Source organism: Actinia tenebrosa, unplaced genomic scaffold (genome assembly GCF_029948245.1).
Source record: "Actinia tenebrosa isolate PJP-AT-01 unplaced genomic scaffold, QUT_ActTen_1.0 PGA_scaffold16__25_contigs__length_10494907, whole genome shotgun sequence".
Lineage (NCBI taxonomy): Eukaryota > Metazoa > Cnidaria > Anthozoa > Actiniaria > Actiniidae > Actinia > Actinia tenebrosa.
The window spans coordinates 6,803,200-6,820,719 of NW_028292576.1; the positions used below are offsets into that span (position 1 = coordinate 6,803,200).

At 36.8% G+C, this 17,520-nt stretch overlaps 2 protein-coding genes across 2 annotated transcripts; one reads left to right on the forward strand and one right to left on the reverse strand.

The window, feature by feature from the left end:
• The first annotated feature begins 433 nt into the window (after positions 1-433).
• LOC116300232 (guanine nucleotide exchange factor for Rab-3A) lies at positions 434-11,328 on the forward strand. The gene is made up of 10 exons (XM_031709057.2): positions 434-1,380; positions 3,870-3,993; positions 4,119-4,214; positions 4,889-4,966; positions 5,493-5,708; positions 6,231-6,359; positions 7,230-7,306; positions 7,731-7,830; positions 9,109-9,175; positions 10,000-11,328. The coding sequence occupies exons 1-10, from the start codon at positions 1,166-1,168 to the stop codon at positions 10,101-10,103; spliced, it is 1,206 nt and encodes a 401-aa protein (XP_031564917.1). The 5' UTR covers positions 434-1,165; the 3' UTR covers positions 10,104-11,328.
• Positions 11,329-13,068: 1,740 nt separating this feature from the next.
• On the reverse strand, positions 13,069-15,572 carry LOC116300233 (G protein-coupled receptor 22-like). The gene has a single exon (XM_031709058.1). The coding sequence runs from the start codon at positions 14,650-14,652 to the stop codon at positions 13,669-13,671; it is 984 nt and encodes a 327-aa protein (XP_031564918.1). The 5' UTR covers positions 14,653-15,572; the 3' UTR covers positions 13,069-13,668.
• Positions 15,573-17,520: the final 1,948 nt, after the last annotated feature.

The window sequence follows — 17,520 nt, forward strand, 5'->3', positions numbered from 1 at the left end:
ATGTTATTTGAGGGGTAGCATGCATCATGGGATACCATATTGAAGGGTTTCATGCATCGAACAAAATGCATCATGGGAGGGACATCCATATTAATTGAGGGGTAGCATGCATCATGGGATACCATATTGAAGGGTTTCATGCATCATGGGATTCCAAAACGAGAGAGACATGCATCATGGGATAAATAAGAAGGAGAGGGTATGCATCCTGGAATAACATCCTGGATGAGCATACATCATGGGATACTAAAATAATGGGAGAAATAGAGAAAGACTTTTCTGGAAATACATACAAGGGAAACATCAATGGAAGAAATTGAAAACTGGAAAAAGTTGTGATATCCGATCTAAAGCCGAATCGAGACCGACCGAATTCCGAATGGTCCGGTTTTGAAATCACGCTATGGTCCCCAGTCCCACTGGACCATGGAAGTCTGATCCTGTTACTTGCTGATACAACTTCTCATCTAAACAATGTGATTTTTGTTGGTGTTTTTGTGTTAAAAGTTCACAATATCTTCATATATCCTATATAGGACAAGGTTGTCAGTCATGTAAACTTCTCGTTTTCAAGGTAACACGACGTCTGAGGAAGAATTTGGTCTGGGAAAAAAGTCGTATTTCGAAACCAGCTCAAACTAAAGCAGGTCGAATTCAAAAGAGCATTGAAGTTAAAATTACTTTCTTCAAGATTTAACAAGTCCATCTAAAGATTTAATATCTACCATACGTGGTTCATGATTAGTTTGAGCACTATAAGAGGTTTTTATATCTGGACTTCTAGAGGCATCGGAGTGATAGATGATCTAGATCTGTGGTTACTGAATGGCCATTTGTCCATCTGCTGATTTGAAGAACTAAAAATATCCTTAAGCTTTAAATACTCCAAACCTTTTAATCAGATCTGGGGTCTTAATCCGAATGATCTTAAACCCACAAGACGCTGGTTGTGTCTGCAATGGTTTGAATATCTACGAATGACAAGTTAAAAGTCCATTTGTGGAATAATTCGGAAGATTCTTGAACATTTGTTTACGTTGAGGAATTTCCTGGATTTTTTTTACAAATTACAACTACTTTTCTATCCTTTCATCCATATTTACTATCATTTGGTTTACTTCTAACTGCCTTCAACGATAGTTTTATTTGTTTTGGTTCATAAACGATGGATTCAGAGTTTCTTGGCATCCCCGAAGGGTCTTTAGATCGCTCAACAAGTGAACCTGATATTTTCGGTTCAAGCATTCGACCTCGAACTTGTAGCAACATGTCTCTACAAACTAAAGCAAAGATTAAAAAGAAAACAGGGTCTTTAAGAGAAAAAGAACTGAATTCCCAAGCAAGTGTAGATTCTGACAATGATATATTTATTAATGGCAGGTAAGTGATTTGATAAATTATTATGTAAAATACATTTTCTATGCGTGACATGTCAACATTTTTTTTTGGCACGTTTTGTATATTCATGAATTGAAATCATTTGCATAATTTAATCAAAAGACATAATTTCTAGTAGAAAATTGTTTTTCATTCCTCGGGAAAAGTTATCATAGAGTGCTTGATATAATAATTATAAGTTTTTTTTGAAAAAATGTCTGAAATGTGAAATTTAATCAATGGAAATTTGATATTTAAGGATTCAATTATTTAGGTTAGGAATGCACACATAACACACATATAAATTGAGATCTAGTGATGAAAAGCTAATAATAGCAAACATTTGTCCTCCCTCATTTTGAAGGGTGCTGTATCTTTGATTATTCAACGATTATTTGCCTAAGACAGTGGATTATCAGTGATTTTTTTTTTTACCAAGCAGCAAGATGAATCATAGTGCACGAAACTCTACTGTATATTCAAGTATAAAATGGTACTAAAACCAAATAATATGCATTTTTTGCGCATGGGCTGTCATTGGTTCAGACCGGCCACCTGCAGGATAAATATTTCCCAAAATAATCATATGATTTATGTCCAATCATTAGAATCTTGAGAGAGCAATATTTTGAATCCTCTCTAGATCAGTTAGTGTAATCTTTTTCATTTGTTATAAAATGAATAAACCCAAATATATCACATATTCCCTCGGAGCTTCGTTGGACATTATCAGCTGACATCCCAGTCGCCACAAATGGTTTATTTAAATGTACTTTAGTCTAGAGTAGACTCTGTGGGTTTTTTAGATAGATTAGATCTTTACATTCAATTTACAAGACAGGAATATTTTTTACAATAATTCAAACATGTGTATTCAAGAATTTATGTTGAGTAGAAGTCGTTACAGTACATTTAAGACATACCCTAAATCCTCTATTTAGCCCCCCCTCTCAAATAAGTCCCCCCTCTCTAATAAGCCCCCCCTCCTTTTTAAAGGAAGAAATTTGTTAAGCCTCCCCTCTCTTTTTAGCCCTCCCTCACCTCCCCCTTCACAACTAAAGAATCACGTGTAGTGATTAAATGTGTTACCGTGTTTTAGTTTTGCTATTCACAATAATCCTAAATTATACTTGAGAGACTAACACAGGTGAATCAAATAATAAAAATGCCATGTACATCACTACAGATTATGCAAGACGGTCAATAGTAATGCTTCCGTTTAATCCTATTTACGATCATAAGTATTGTGTAATCATGAGTTACAATCATATTACATCCTGACAGCGTACAACTTACTGCGTTTCGACTAAATCAATAAGCCCCCCCTCTTAATTAAGCCCCCTCTCTCCAATAAGCCCTCCCTCAAACGTGACTGAAATAAATAAGCCCCCCGGGGGCTAAATAGAGGATTTACGGTACTTTTAAACCATAAAACTCTACTGTCATTTTCAAGTTACGCTACTAAAAACTCCAATTTCAGCATTTTTGCTTCGGGTTAAAAAGATGATATTAAAACTTTTTTTTGAAGTTTGTTATGAAGAGGCTGTCTCAAGTATAGCCCCGAATGTCAATTGATACAAATTTTTAATAGGCCATTAAAATCCTAAATTCTTCATGTTAAAGATACATGAAAGCATAAAACATATGCCCTTTCCTTTTCAAACGTTCCCTTTACTCTTTACTTAGTCTTACCTGCCTCAAGCATGGCCTAAACATCAGGGTCCAGCATGTTGTATGAAGCCTGGATAGCGTCATCCGGTGGATAAATACTCATCCAGTGGAAAAGTCAATGCTGTTATCCAATAAATTTATCCACTGGATAAGATTAAATCCATTGGATAGCGCTATCCAGGCTTCGTACAACCGGGCCCTGTACAAGTTCTAAAAGAGACATTTTGAAAATGTTGAACATGAAAAAATATAGTTTTACTGTAAAAATGTGTAGACCTATTAAAAACTTGACTTTAAGTTAAATATATATATATGTATATATATATATATATAATATACATACATATAACTCTACTTCTGCTCTGTTTGAGTTATGAGATAAAGTTCACATTCGAGCATTTTTCATTATTCCTCACACAGACACCATGCACCTATACGTACTGTACACATTTTAGCAATAACCAATAGCACTATGCTTTATACTCTTTCGATTTTCATGTAGTGGCTTCTACATGTCACTTTCGTATATGCCCAAAACTAGCTAAGAGAAACAATTAAAGAAATAAAATGTGGTCTGAAATTTGAAAACATTAGACCCTACATTAGAGATAACCCTGAATACCCTGCGTAGATACCTACGTAGGGAATCCAGGGTTGCGTGTTGGGGGAGGCAGGGGGGGAGGGGTGGGATTGGTAAACTATGGGATAAGGGAAGATGTGGGAATGTAATTTCAAAAGGTTTTCTGTACCAATAGTCTTCCTTATCAATGTGATGTAATCAGGTATTGCATATCTGATGTCAGTATTTGATTTCTTTATAGCGTATGTGTATCCGATGATCGGCTCTCGTCACAGTCCCACAATGGTCATGTGACACCAAGTAGGGCGGAAGTCAAAGCACATGCTTATGAACGACTCAAAGAAGAACTAAATCTAGCACAACAGGTAATATAAGATCCAGTTCAAACTTAGTTAGATCAACCAAGATGGCTAACTCACAGATCGAACCCTTAAACAACCTAAATTTGTTGGGCTGACCAAAATCATCTAAAATCTTCATTATTTTTCAGGAACTGAAGCTTAAAGATGAACAGTGTGACAAGCTTTCTAGAGTAAGAAATGAACTGGAATCAGAATTAGAGGAGCTGACTGCCAGCTTGTTTCAGGTACATACAACTATCTTCTTCCAATACATTTATCATTGTGTAGTTCGAGAAATTATCCATACCCCTCAAGAAGGAATATTTTTTTACCATTATTTTTAATTTTCTTGCTTTCTGATTGGTCTAGAGCCTGGAGAAAGAGGTGGACACACCAATAAATTGGGCCAGCTAATCACATGCACACTTGAAACCCTGTTTTTCTTTCAAATTTTACCCTTTTTTGTAGTGAAATTTTTAATTTCCTGTGTTAAAAAAAATTCCTACAGTTTTCCTTGGTATGTCCTCTTATTTACCACTTTTTTTGTCATCTAGCCATCAAAATATGTTTTAGACTTCCTCGGCTATGCCTTGTGAGTCCACTACATTTTGACTGCTACATGACAAAACCATGGTGAAATAAGAGGACATACCACGAGGAACTGGAGGAAAATGGTTCAAAGACCCACCACCTCGGGAAATTCCAATTTTCTTTCATACGAACTTTTTAATTTCTATTCTTTCTCTGACCCCCATCCCCTACCCCCCCCCCCCAATCCCCCCCATTCCCCCCCCCCCCCCCCGATTCCTCTGTGGGGTGGGTATGGATAATTTCTGGAACTACACATTTCTTGAAAACAAATTCTGCATAACCAACTGTGGTGTTGTAATTACTGTATGGATTTTTTTCAATTGAACAGGAAGCACATAGAATGGTCCACCAAGCAAGACTAAAACAAGATAGCGCAGAGAAAAAATTAATAGAGGCAAATAACAAGGTAACTCATGTTATAAAGGCTTTGTACTATCACCTGATGGCAGCTACAGTTTGACAGGAAGCACAGCAATAGTATTTTCCCCAGGGAAACTAATTATTTCTCATGTGAATCAAATTAGACCAGACTCATTTCTTCCTGTTTCCAGTTATGGCTGCCATTACATGATGGTGTAAAGCCTCCAAATAGCAGTTCTTTCATGTGTGGGAAATTTACTACATGCATGTGTGGGACAATAATTTTGCTAACACACAGTGGCTTCCCTGAATTATGCACAGCTATTTAAGTATAAATATGAATTTACTGAATTGTTTCCCACTCATACAAAAAGTGCACCATTTATGTACCATTGTTTAAAAGTGAAAATGTGGAAGAAGTGGAAAACAAGTTTTAAAAAGTCTAAGACTTTTTTATTCTCACTCAAAACATTCATCATCTTTATATATGAACATACATGTAAGTCAGTATTTCAAATTGATATGAAATGGTATAAACTAAAATATCTTTCAATTCCCATTTTCCATTCTAGGTGGACCTGTTACAAGCAGAAGTGAATGCCCTTAAAACTCTTGTTACATCAAGAACTCCAGGCAATCCTAAGAGCTGGCGTCGACGGCATAGTGAAGAAAACCTTGCCCCCTGTTCTGACTGTGGCTCATATGACTGTGATGCTGCTGTACCTAAAAATGTTGGTCGGTGTAAGGGAAAGAGACCAAGGGATTTTCACAACCCAAATGAACCAGAGGCAATTCTTTTTTTCTATTTAAGGGATGTTCATGATTTACTCTATGGGTTGACTGGGTCTGGAAACTTGGTTTTAAAACAACATCTTTTTGGTAGCCTGCTCTTTATAAGCACAGGCTGTGTAGTGGTGAGAGTGCTCACCTCTCACCAATGTGACACCGGCTCAAATCCTACTAGACTTGATGTCATTTGCGAGTAGACTTGCTTGTTGGTTATCTTCTGTGCATTCACCACTCCAAGATGGAGGGTGTAACATGCAACCCAACAAGATATGCAACCCAATTGATAATGCAGCAATAGATTGAATTAGAATTTAGAAGATTTTTGTGGAGGGAGGAAAAACCTTAAGGCAACAGACAACTCTACTCGCATATGAAGCTGAGCTGGGCTCGAACCCAGGTTGTATTGGTAGGCGGCACATTAGTGGTGCATGCCATCCATGCTTTCCTGTAAATGCATCTGTGAAATTTCTTTAATGTCTTTGGATTGATGGGCTAAGTGTGTTTCTTCTTATGCATGATAGGTGGATGCTATAATGTTTAGAGAGTTTTTACAGTGGATGGATGAGAATTCTATGTCACATGACCAGCCGTTCCTTAATAGAATATGTGTAGAGAATGTGGCACCTTGTTTGGACTTTACAAATAAAGAGGTACAGTGCTCATTCATCCATCCTTTTATCCACCCATCCATCTGCCTACCTGCCCATCTATCCATCCATTCATCCACCCACCCACCCACCCATTCATCTACCCATCCACCCACCCACCCACCCATCCATCCATCTGCCTACCTGCCCATCTATCCATCCATCCATTCATCCATCCATCCATCCATCCATCCATCCATCCATCCATCCATCCATCCATCCATCCATCCATCCATCCATCCATCCATCCATCCATCCATCCATGCATCCATCCATCCATCCATCCATGCATCCATCCATCCATCCATCCATCCATGCATCCATCCATGCATGCATCCATCCATCCATCCATGCATCCATCCATCCATCCATCCATCCATCCATCCATCCATCCATCCATCCATCCATCCATCCATCCATCCATGCATCCATCCATCCATGCATCCATCCATCCATCCATGCATCCATGCATCCATGCATCCATGCATCCATGCATCCATGCATCCATGCATCCATGCATCCATGCATCCATGCATCCATCCATCCATGCATCCATCCATGCATCCATCCATCCATCCATCCATCCATCCATCCATCCACCCACCCATCCATACATCTACCCATCCACCCATCCATCCATCCACCCATCCATCCATCCATCCACCCACCCACCCACCCATCCATCCATCCATCCATCCATCCATCCATCCATTCATCTATTTATCCATATTTAAAAGATTAACAGCTACTACATATTTTTTGTTTTATCCATTCTTTTTTATTTGTTATTAGTATATTTGTTATTTCTTGTATAAATTTAGCCTGTCATTTTCTAGTTATTAATATTTTCCCTGTTTTATTTCGTACATTTAGTTGGCCATCGCTATCCATCATGCCATTGAAAATAATGTACTATCAATGGAGGAAATTAGGTCGAAGCCAATCTTCAGGTATACTGTAGGTGAAAAGTAAATTCAAATATCTTTATTATGAGTATGGTTTTCCTTCCTATTTTTTTTCTTTTTTTCTTTTTTCTTTTTCCTGTCTTGTTTGTTTGTTGGTAGATTTGTTTTTAGTGATACGAAAGGTTTGTAAAGAATAAAACTAGTCTACGAAACAATGTATACTGAGACTACTTCCCCATTATTATAACCCATTATTATTACCCATTATTATAAACAAAATTATAATAACCGGGCCCATTACTATAATGTACGCAAAATATTATTAGGAAAAAAAGAAAAGAAAAAAGAAATCAAAATAGGAATATTATGGTTACAAAATCTTTCCATATCTTAGCAAAAGTTTCAAGAGATTTGAAGACTGTGATAATTTTTTCTCGAATCAAATTGAATATCTTATTGCTTTTTGTAGGAAATGTGCTCTGACGGGAACCTCACGGTTTTGTCGTCATCGTGTAAGAATATCAGACAACCAGGAGTGGCTAAACATCTGTAGAAGCAGCAGAGATAGGGTGTGTAACAAAATAGACTACGAACAGTCCCTCTATTTCCCTTTGTTACTGTCCGTCTGTCTTTCCGTGTTGATTGGCCGAGGAATATTGGTTACCAGTCAAAAGTCCCCGGGGGAGGGGGCTGGACTCGTAACCAATCTTCCTCGGCTAATCGACACGGACAGACAGACAGACAGTGACCAAGGGAAATAGAGGGACTGTTCGCAGTCTAGTAACAAAGCTATTAGAAATTCTTGATGTTTTGAAATTTATTGTCTCTGACATGACATTAGAAACCTTACTCATGAGGACGGCAAGACTTGTACGGCGACGCTAGGATGATAACGCGAACACAAGTTCAAAACGTTAACGATTGCCGTTCTCTTTATTTACATTCATATTTTAACAAGAAGCTTCTTCACTTATAAATGTGATTTTCAAGAAGGTCCTGTTAAAGCGTGAAAAAGCACCAACTGAAGTTCTAGCGACTTTTTTTGCAAACGTTTCAACCCGTTACCACAAATTTTCTCCAGTGTGCCGTTTGTGTTCAACCCGTTACCATAAGTTTTCTTCAGTGTGTCGTTTGTGTCGGAGAGTGCAAAAAGTTATTAAAAATTTCAAGTTCGACAAAATAATGAATCTTGATTTCAACTGAACTATTTGATTCTTGAGTGCGCAGATGGCGTTACAATAACAGAATTACACGTCACAATAAGCCTTAATTTGTCGCATTAGCGACGCGCGCATGTAGCTAAGTAACAAAACAAGTAATGTGGAGTTTGAAAAATAATTTTTGCTTGCGCAAATACCGTTGCATCAGTTTGTCACGCACTGTTGATAAATGAAATAGCTGGTAGTTGTAGACAGCAAAGATAATACTAGTACACAAACACTGCCTGTATGCTGCATATTATCCGATTCGTAATTGTGCATGCATTTTACTTTTTCAATTTCGACTTATATATGTCCCATCAAACTCCAGTTCCCACGCGAACCTGTTGGTCGAAAGTCTGGGACGAGCGTGTGCGTAACGTCATAGGTATCAGTTAAAAACGTCACAATGGAAACTACATTTTGATAAGTCAAAAAGTTGTGAAGTTGCAGCTTAGTTCGCAGCCCGCCTTAGGTTATGAGCATCAGCTTGGAAAAAAGCTCTTCAAAACAAGCTAAAATTTCATGCTTAATGATGTGCAAATAGTCTTCGTCTGTGAACCATCGTTTAAGATGTATAAATTAGAGTGAGGCGCAGTCGTAGTGATAAGGTAACGGATGATGTTGATGCTCGTTTTTTCTCCACAGATAGCTGCTGTTTGTGATTTTTATACTTATATTCGGTACATTCAACGAGGTTTGGTCAAAGCTGACGGTAAGCAAAACTCTTTTTTTGTCGTTATTTTTAAAGGAAGACTTGCGCAATACAACATAAACCCCAAACGGATGGCTTCGTGCGAGAATCTTGGGTAGAATTACTTGTTAGGTTGTGTCGCTTAAAAATCTTTATGCAAATCTTCTAGAACTTGCTTAAATCTCATATCATCTTCGTTTTTTCACTGGACTCTGAAGATGACTTTCGCTCAGGTTGTAAGTCACCAACAACAACAGTCTTTCTCAAAACTACACTCAACTGGACGATCACACTTCAAAGCAAACTGGGTTCAAACGGGGTTCAAAGCATTTATTCTCATCCTAACATCTTAGTTTTGTGCTAGGCTACCGCACTTGTTCTATTCCACGATTCAGATTGTTTAATAATTAGTGTTCATGACATTATGGCATTCGTTTTCTATAAAGATTTAAGCTTTAGTTCTGCCTGTATCCAAACACAGTCAAGTTTTGAATACCAATCTAAATTTCCTCGCATTGCTTGATTAAAGGCGAATACACGCGATGTAACATTGCGCGCAACATTGCAGGCAACATTGCTGAAGTAGGATCGTTTTGTACTTCAGCATCATTGCGTGCAGCAAATTGCTTCGTCTGATATTAGTGGCAACGTCGTTTGCATGCAATATTGAGCGCAATGTTGCACCAAGTAACCACAACTTGAGACATTTTTTTTTGCTAAGCCCTCAATTACGGAAAAGTAATATGCCATTCAAATGTCACATTCTATGTTTTCCTGGCAAGTTTTGGTCTACAAACAAACACCTTTCCTGTACTAACAACACTTTTTTTTCATTTTTTCCAAAGCTACTGAAATTTATTGGGAAATTATGAGATTAAGAGGCAAAATGGCTCAATCACGACTTGGTCTCTCGCCTACGATGGAAAAACCACGTCAAAAAAAGTCATGACCAAAATCCAATAGGTTTAGTATCATATTTTAATCCTCCCCTGTCATTAGGGGACGTGGTACATCCATCACGTACAACTAAAATGTCTCGTTTTTGTCCATTTAGAAAGTAGGGTTTACTTTTAAAAATTTAGGTACACTAGCTATAAATTTGTATCTATCCATGCAAGGAAACATTTGTACATTTGTACAAATATTTTTACAAAACAAAACGATGTTGTAGACCCCTTGCAGAACTTTGGAATGCAGCTCAATCTGGGAGACAAAAAATTGGTTCCAATTCTCAGGAGATTGGAATTCCTTTGTTTTGTCCACCTGCTCGAGCTGCTTTGACGTCACATGCAAGGGGTCTGTTAGAGTTTGCAAATGAGAAATTTACCCTGCCCTCCTCACCCTTATAAAAATGAAGCAGGGTGACAAAATTTTGAATATCCTCATCTTTTTAGCTCGCACTACGATTCTTGCACATACACTTTTGACATCTCGTTTTGTCTGTAATATGTACAGAAATTTTACGAGAAATCTCAACATTTTGCCTGAAGTGCATTCTTGGTGGCATCTAATATATTTTATTGATATCTAAATTTTGTACAATCTTTGAAAATGCTTGCCCTAAATCTTACTGCTTGACCACTCATTACTTTCCCATTCCTTACGTATCTTTTTTCTATTTATCTATGTAAGTCGACCCGTGAATATCGCCGGTTACCTCGTATCACACTGCTTAATATTTTCCATATTTTCACTCATTGATTCTAGATAAAGCGAATAGTTGAATGGTAAAATATTCTTATATGGTTTGAGTCAGTGATGCATCTTGGAAATATCAAGGTTTATTCTTTAATATGTTAATGACTGTGATGTCCTAGTCCTAATATTAATTCAGCCTTGATCACGATCCCCAAGGGCGTCTTTTTTTTCTTACTCTGGGAGCGTCACAGTATGAAAAATCCTAGAACCATCTGTGCACACTTCCTAAACGCGTCCTAAAATGACGTCAACACTAGTGTCTCAGCGCATTGAAGGATATTTTGAAGGCTATTAAGTGATCATTCTAAATGGCTCGCTTTATGTGCTTGATATTGTTAAAAAAATGCATGCGTATGACCATCTGTTTTTAATTCTTAAAGGATTGTCGTAACAGAATTACATTTTACTATAGTTCATGTTCACAAATATAATATAATATTAACTTGATTTTGAACTAAATATTTTGAGTTTTGCCAGAGTAGTTTGCTTACTTTATAAACGAATAAATACTCCTTTCGGGGCGAACAAATTCAAAATATATAATTGGTCATTGTTGCTAATGACCCGATTAATCGTCTATGACATCTTTAAGCCCTCCATCCCATCCATCTTCCAATGGCGGTAATGTCTGATACAGTCGCTGTTAAGGCTTGACATAACAAGATATGGCCCTCTTCCCATTTTTATCTAGCCCTCCATCCCATCCATCTTCCAATGGCGATAATAATGTCTGATACAGTCACTGATAAATCTTGAAATAACACGATCTAGCTATCATCCTGTATGTCTTTAGTTATTTTCATCAGTCTCATATGCCTGCTTCTAAAGTGAAACCGTACTCGAAGTTTGCAAGACATTGCGCGTGTTTTTAACTCTGCTGGCATGATCTTTCTGGAAATCAAGACGGCTTATCTCATTCTATCCGCCCATGCCCAACTATAAATCTTCTGAATACGATTCAAGAACTCGTTTCAATATCCAAGAGCAACCGTTTAATATTTTGGGCAGAACTTCGTGGTATTCAAGTCTCCGTGTCATATGCAATAACGCCTGGGGGCTTTTTTCCCATAGGGCAGAATTTGTATTTACACTTTTCAATTGTGAACTTTCCACTAATTTTTTAAAGAGTAATTTTAACGTGTCGTTTTAGTTTAGGACTTTTCCACGAGCATACGCCTTTTAGTATTCTTAGCGTACTCGTTTTTCTTTATGTCAGTGGCAAATATTTATTTCGCAAAATTGATTGCCAACAAACCAAGACATCGAATAATATTTAAGTCAAGTGATGGGTATATTGTCGTGGCTAGGCAACAGATATCGCCTGTCAAATAAATAACGGCGGTATCGGAAAAGTATTTTATTATTTGGAAATATATTAAGAAAATTATTAGCAGTGTTAGAAGTTTAAAATATTTTATTTGTGTAGTTATGAGAGTACAGATTATTAATCCACAGAGAAAAAGATTGAGAAGGAACTTCGTTTGCAAGGTTTTCCTAATTAATTTTGAACACCTTTGTAAATAATTTATAACTTTAATGCATGACATCAAGATTTGACTTACAAATATTCTTAATAATTTAGCAGACGAGACATCAATTTTTACATTGAAACTAGAAAAAATTGATCGAAGTCTAAATTGATTTCTGGGCATTAATTTCACTTGGTTCCTAACAATAGCATAAGTTGCGTTGCTATGGCATCGTCATTGGTTATGAATTCTATTCTTGCTCTTCGTTCGTTGTTTCGTATATTAGGAACATAGCCAAGTTCATTCCTTAGAATTTTAGAACTTGTGCCAATTTTTTTTTTTTTTTACAGTAGTAATAGTATACATGTACTTGTTTTGTAATCGATTGTGCGAATTCCAATGAAATATCTGGGGGTAACAAAACCATAAGAGTTTTAATTTTGGAGCGATTTTCGTCCAAGTAGCACTTTAAGTCCAGTCGATAAGAAACTTTAAACAAGTTATTCTGGTTATGGGATCTTATTCAGAATGTTTGAATTCATTCAAAATACAGACTTTTCATAGTGAAGAAGTTGGTGTAACGAATTGCAGCGTCGTAGATGACCTGTTTCCTTGATATTATAATTATTGTTATTCGTGAAATTATAATCATTCTAATATCATTGCTATGACAACTTTTACTTTATCCCCCCAAAAAATGCAAATCGACAGCTGCACGTCTGGTGGAAATAAATCTTTCTCGCTGAATTAGGTGCATTTGTGTATCCATAGGTTATTTTTATTGTTTTTATGATAAACATTACACATCAAACTTTTTTTATATTTTTCCAAAAAAAATTTGTACAAAGCATCACTCTTTGAAACACAATATAAAGTTTCTTGAATCTTTTTGCTTATATTTCTAGAGAGATGAATAAATTGCAAACTGTAAATATAAATGATGGGGAATTTAAACATGAAATTGGTTTTCGTGTTTGTACCATGAATGGGGTTATATTGAAGAGGCGGTTATCTTAAAGCGTCCGATCAAAGGCAAATGCGCGTACTGTACAAAAAACTGTATTCACGATGCGATAATCTTTAAAAAAAAAACAACAGTCCGTCTGATTTGATTGAATGAAGCGAATTCTCGCTTAGTTTTTTGAGTTAAATTACAGAGGAAACTAGCGACAATTAGTTTTCCCTTAACAGGAAAATTCAAGCACACGCCACAAATAATAACGAAAACTTGTAATATCAAATACATAGAGACGCCTTTGTTTGCTTAATAAGCCTTTACGTATGTCATTCTGTCACACTATTTGAAGAACATTCAACAAACAGCTCCTTTCAGCATTGGAACTTCTTCTATGTGTTCTTCCATTTCCCAAATTTTGGCAAAGTTCGCAAGAAGGCATTTCTGAATTTCTGTTTAGTGAAGGCGTAGAGAAGTGGATTCAAAGTACAGTTTAAATATCCTAGTACTAGAAAAATGTACTCCAATTTAGCTAGAGTTGAGTTTGGCGTACGGAAGCTCAGAATAAATGTAAATATCATGTAAGGGAACCATAGGATGCACACGGAACACATTATTGCCCCAGTCATCTTTGCAACTTTCCATTCCTTTTGTCTTAGATGTGTCGTTTCTCTCCGTCTATCCAAACTAGGTCCCATTGGTATCACTAAGGATGTCTTTACCACAATAGATTGAATATGATGAATCCTTGATAAAGCTGCTTTTGAAATTCTCCAGTAGCACGGCAAAGTTATTATCGTTGCAATAAAAAATACTGGGAAATAGTAAAGTCGAATTCTGTAACTTGAGGATGTTTTGCTGAAAAAGTAGACGCAGGATTGCAATGGATGAATGTTGTCTTTTTTAACGCCATATTCGATGAACGGCAAAGTAAAGCTAATACCGGCAAACAACCAAAGGAAAAACAAAGCACGTTTTGCCTTTTTAAAATTTATCCGAAGCCTAAATGGATTGGTAATCGATTCGTATCGGTCATAACTGATCAATAACAATGTCGCTACTGAAGCATTCCTCAAGGCGGACGTTATCCCTTCGTGAGAAAGACAAAATAACTGTGAATGCAGAGGAAATAAACCAAGACGAGCGATTGTAAAGGATATTCCAAAGACACTGATCAGAGCGTCCACCACCGCAAGATTTGTGATGAAGAAGTTTGCTGCTGTTCGGATATGCCGTTTCTTCCAGTAAATCCATATAACACTTGCACAAGACATAAAACCAACTGACAACTCTAATACCAAGATACAAAACAAAGGTATTTTGAACCGATTACTAATGATTATGTAGCTCTCCATCGTGGTATTATTTACATCCATCGATGGAAGGATAGAAAAACCAAGCGCTTCCCAAAATACAGGAGAATCAAAAGTTGTCGAAACCTCAAGAAAATGTCAGCTTAAGCTTCTAGTTTAAACTACTGACAGAAGAATTCGAAAAGCGATAAACACCATAATGATTATGCTTCGAGTTTAGATCAATTCAAAGACGTGAATCTGTAAGTAATCCTTGAACAATGGAGGCCGTTGTTTCATATGTAAACCTTCAGTTGCAAGACAGTCTTGATTGGATATTAAAGTTGTTAAATAATCAATGCATCCTACAAGACAACCAAATTGTGTCAACAACCACGAACAAGAAGATACTTGATAGCTTCTATGCCATTGGTGTTCTGAAGAACTCCATTCTTAAACGAAATAGGCGAAGGAAGAGTCTCAAGGCTGAAGTGGTTGTATGTGTTAGTTTTCTTTTGGGGGTTGCTAGAGTTCCAATTATACTAGACAGCAGGACCAAATCACTAATTAGATAACTCATTAATCAGCGTTGCATTGTGGAAGACTGAAAAACACCTGCAGTCATTAGAACCTTTTAGGTTCCTTTGCTCTACCGAGGTTCTAGACGTCGGGATTTAGCTTCCGTCTATTACAAATATATTGAGTACGTCAGACGCTCTCAATTAAATGTAACGGGTAGCTAAACGCAGAAAGCCACGCTTGGACTGAATTGTCCGGAACACAGAAAGATGAAGCTGATTACTGAAGCTAGATGCTGGGTCCTTGATGATTCCAGAAAATAAAGGGAAAGAAAAGAAAAAGAAAATAGCTGGCATTTGGAAAGCCTTTCTTGAACCCGAACGAACGTAAATCTGACCTTCGGAAACTCGCGGCCCTGATAAGCAAGAAAAAATAGTTGTCTTCCTAGTCTACTTGAGTACTAACAGTTGATTCTAAGTTGATTCTTTGCGTAAGTAAATTATTAAAAATTGATAAGCTTTTAAGGCTTTGTATTTTTATAAAGATATGGAAATATAGATAAGTTATAGTGCTTGGGAACGAGGTTATTCCGGGCGAAAGCCCTTGGAATTAAATTCGGAAAAATTAATTTCCGACCTCGCTGGGAATCGAACACACGACCTTCGGTCCACATATTCTCATCTTTGTATTTATATTTAAACTAACTGACAAATTCCCATTATGGGTGTTCTTCAATGCTCATCACTGGGACCGAGCTTGAAAAACTTTCGGCTGCCAGGAAGTAAGAACTGAATGAGATTTTTTTACCCCATCGATCCTGGATCATTCTATTCCTTTTTTTTTCTTATTCGCTTTAGATGTCATTTCAGCTTCAGGATATTTTCTGTCGGATTAGACGTGACAAAAAAGATATTTCGGGACCAAAAACTTCCAAAAAGAAAAGCATTTCTAAAAGAAGAGCAGTAGCGGCCAACGATAGTCTTGGGATTGAGGGGGATCACCTTGAATAGAATTTACCGTGTGCTACCCTTTGAAGCACTTAGAGTTGCCACAAGCCAAAAGCCACTATGATTTGTTTACTGCTCAACCTCTCTTGCTGATCACCGGTTCATACCAGCTGTTCTATCGTGTCCAGCTGATCGGTTTTTTAAATCAGGATAAATAAAGATATTATTATGGCAAGTTTTATTTGTCTGTATATATCATGTTTACAATGACCAGCGGACTAAGTCTAGGCTGGTTAAGTTCATCATTTTTTTCAATCCTTCCTTCAGCTGATGCATATTCATAGAATTTCTTGACTATATTAACGTTCTGGCTTAAAATCCATTTCTGGCATCGTTCTATAAGAAAGTTCACTTCCCTGTCTGTATTTGTTATTGTTCTTAGGTCTTTTATTATTATTATTTATTATTATTATTATTATCATTATTATTATTATTATTATTATTATTATTATTATTATTATTATTTCAGGTAAATTATGTTCTGGAAAGAAACACTCTAAAATGTCATAGAAAATGTATTTTAATTTTTCTAATGTAAATGTATAATGTATATAGTAATAGAAATAAGGCTAGTCCAATCTCCCGGTTTACTACGCCGTAGCAGGGGTCAAAAAATCCCTAGTTGAAGTTTTTGTTAGTGCTCTGTTATCCATTTAGTTTTAAAAAGTGTGAACGCAGCGTTACCGTCACTCAGAACCACCCTCCCTTCGGAAAAAAATCTTTTTAGTTTTATACACACTACCAATGACTTAATTCGAGGTTGCTCCGAGGTTCTTTGATTTCATTGTTCCACGGAAGAAAGGCTACTTTCTAGAGGCTTGGGCTGCCTGTGTTTCTTATTGATCGTCGGCCGTGAGTAATACTCCCACAGTGCAAATAAACACTTGACCATCCAGTTGCAAGAATAATTAATGCTTTTTACGCTGTGAATATTATGCGATGGGAGTTCTTTGATTCCAGAAGCATCATTTCAATCAGTTTATTATATTTTTTATTGTCGCTTGCGGTGCTGTTGCGTGCAGTATTAGAGGGGCACTTGGATGAAAACGCTCCGATTTCAGGAAAGTCCAAATAATTGAAGTATTTGAAGATAATATGACTCAATTATGATTATGAAAATCAGATTAGTGAAAATTTTAGCCTGGGAGCCACTCGCTGTTGAGATATTTTGGGTTAAAATAACAATAGGGTTGAGTAAATGACGCCATTTACTCACAAATGAGATGCTGAATAAAATTGATAATTTTTTCCCGCCACTTTTGACTGTGAAGGAAACATGTTGCTTGGCTACTATCTGGGTCATATAGTTAAGCTCAAACAAGTTGCAAGTCATTTCCAATTTTCATTGATTTTCATCCAAGTGCACCTTTAGCTGACGCGAGTCTCTAAGTATTCAGTACTCGCAACTGATCCATCAACATGAAAA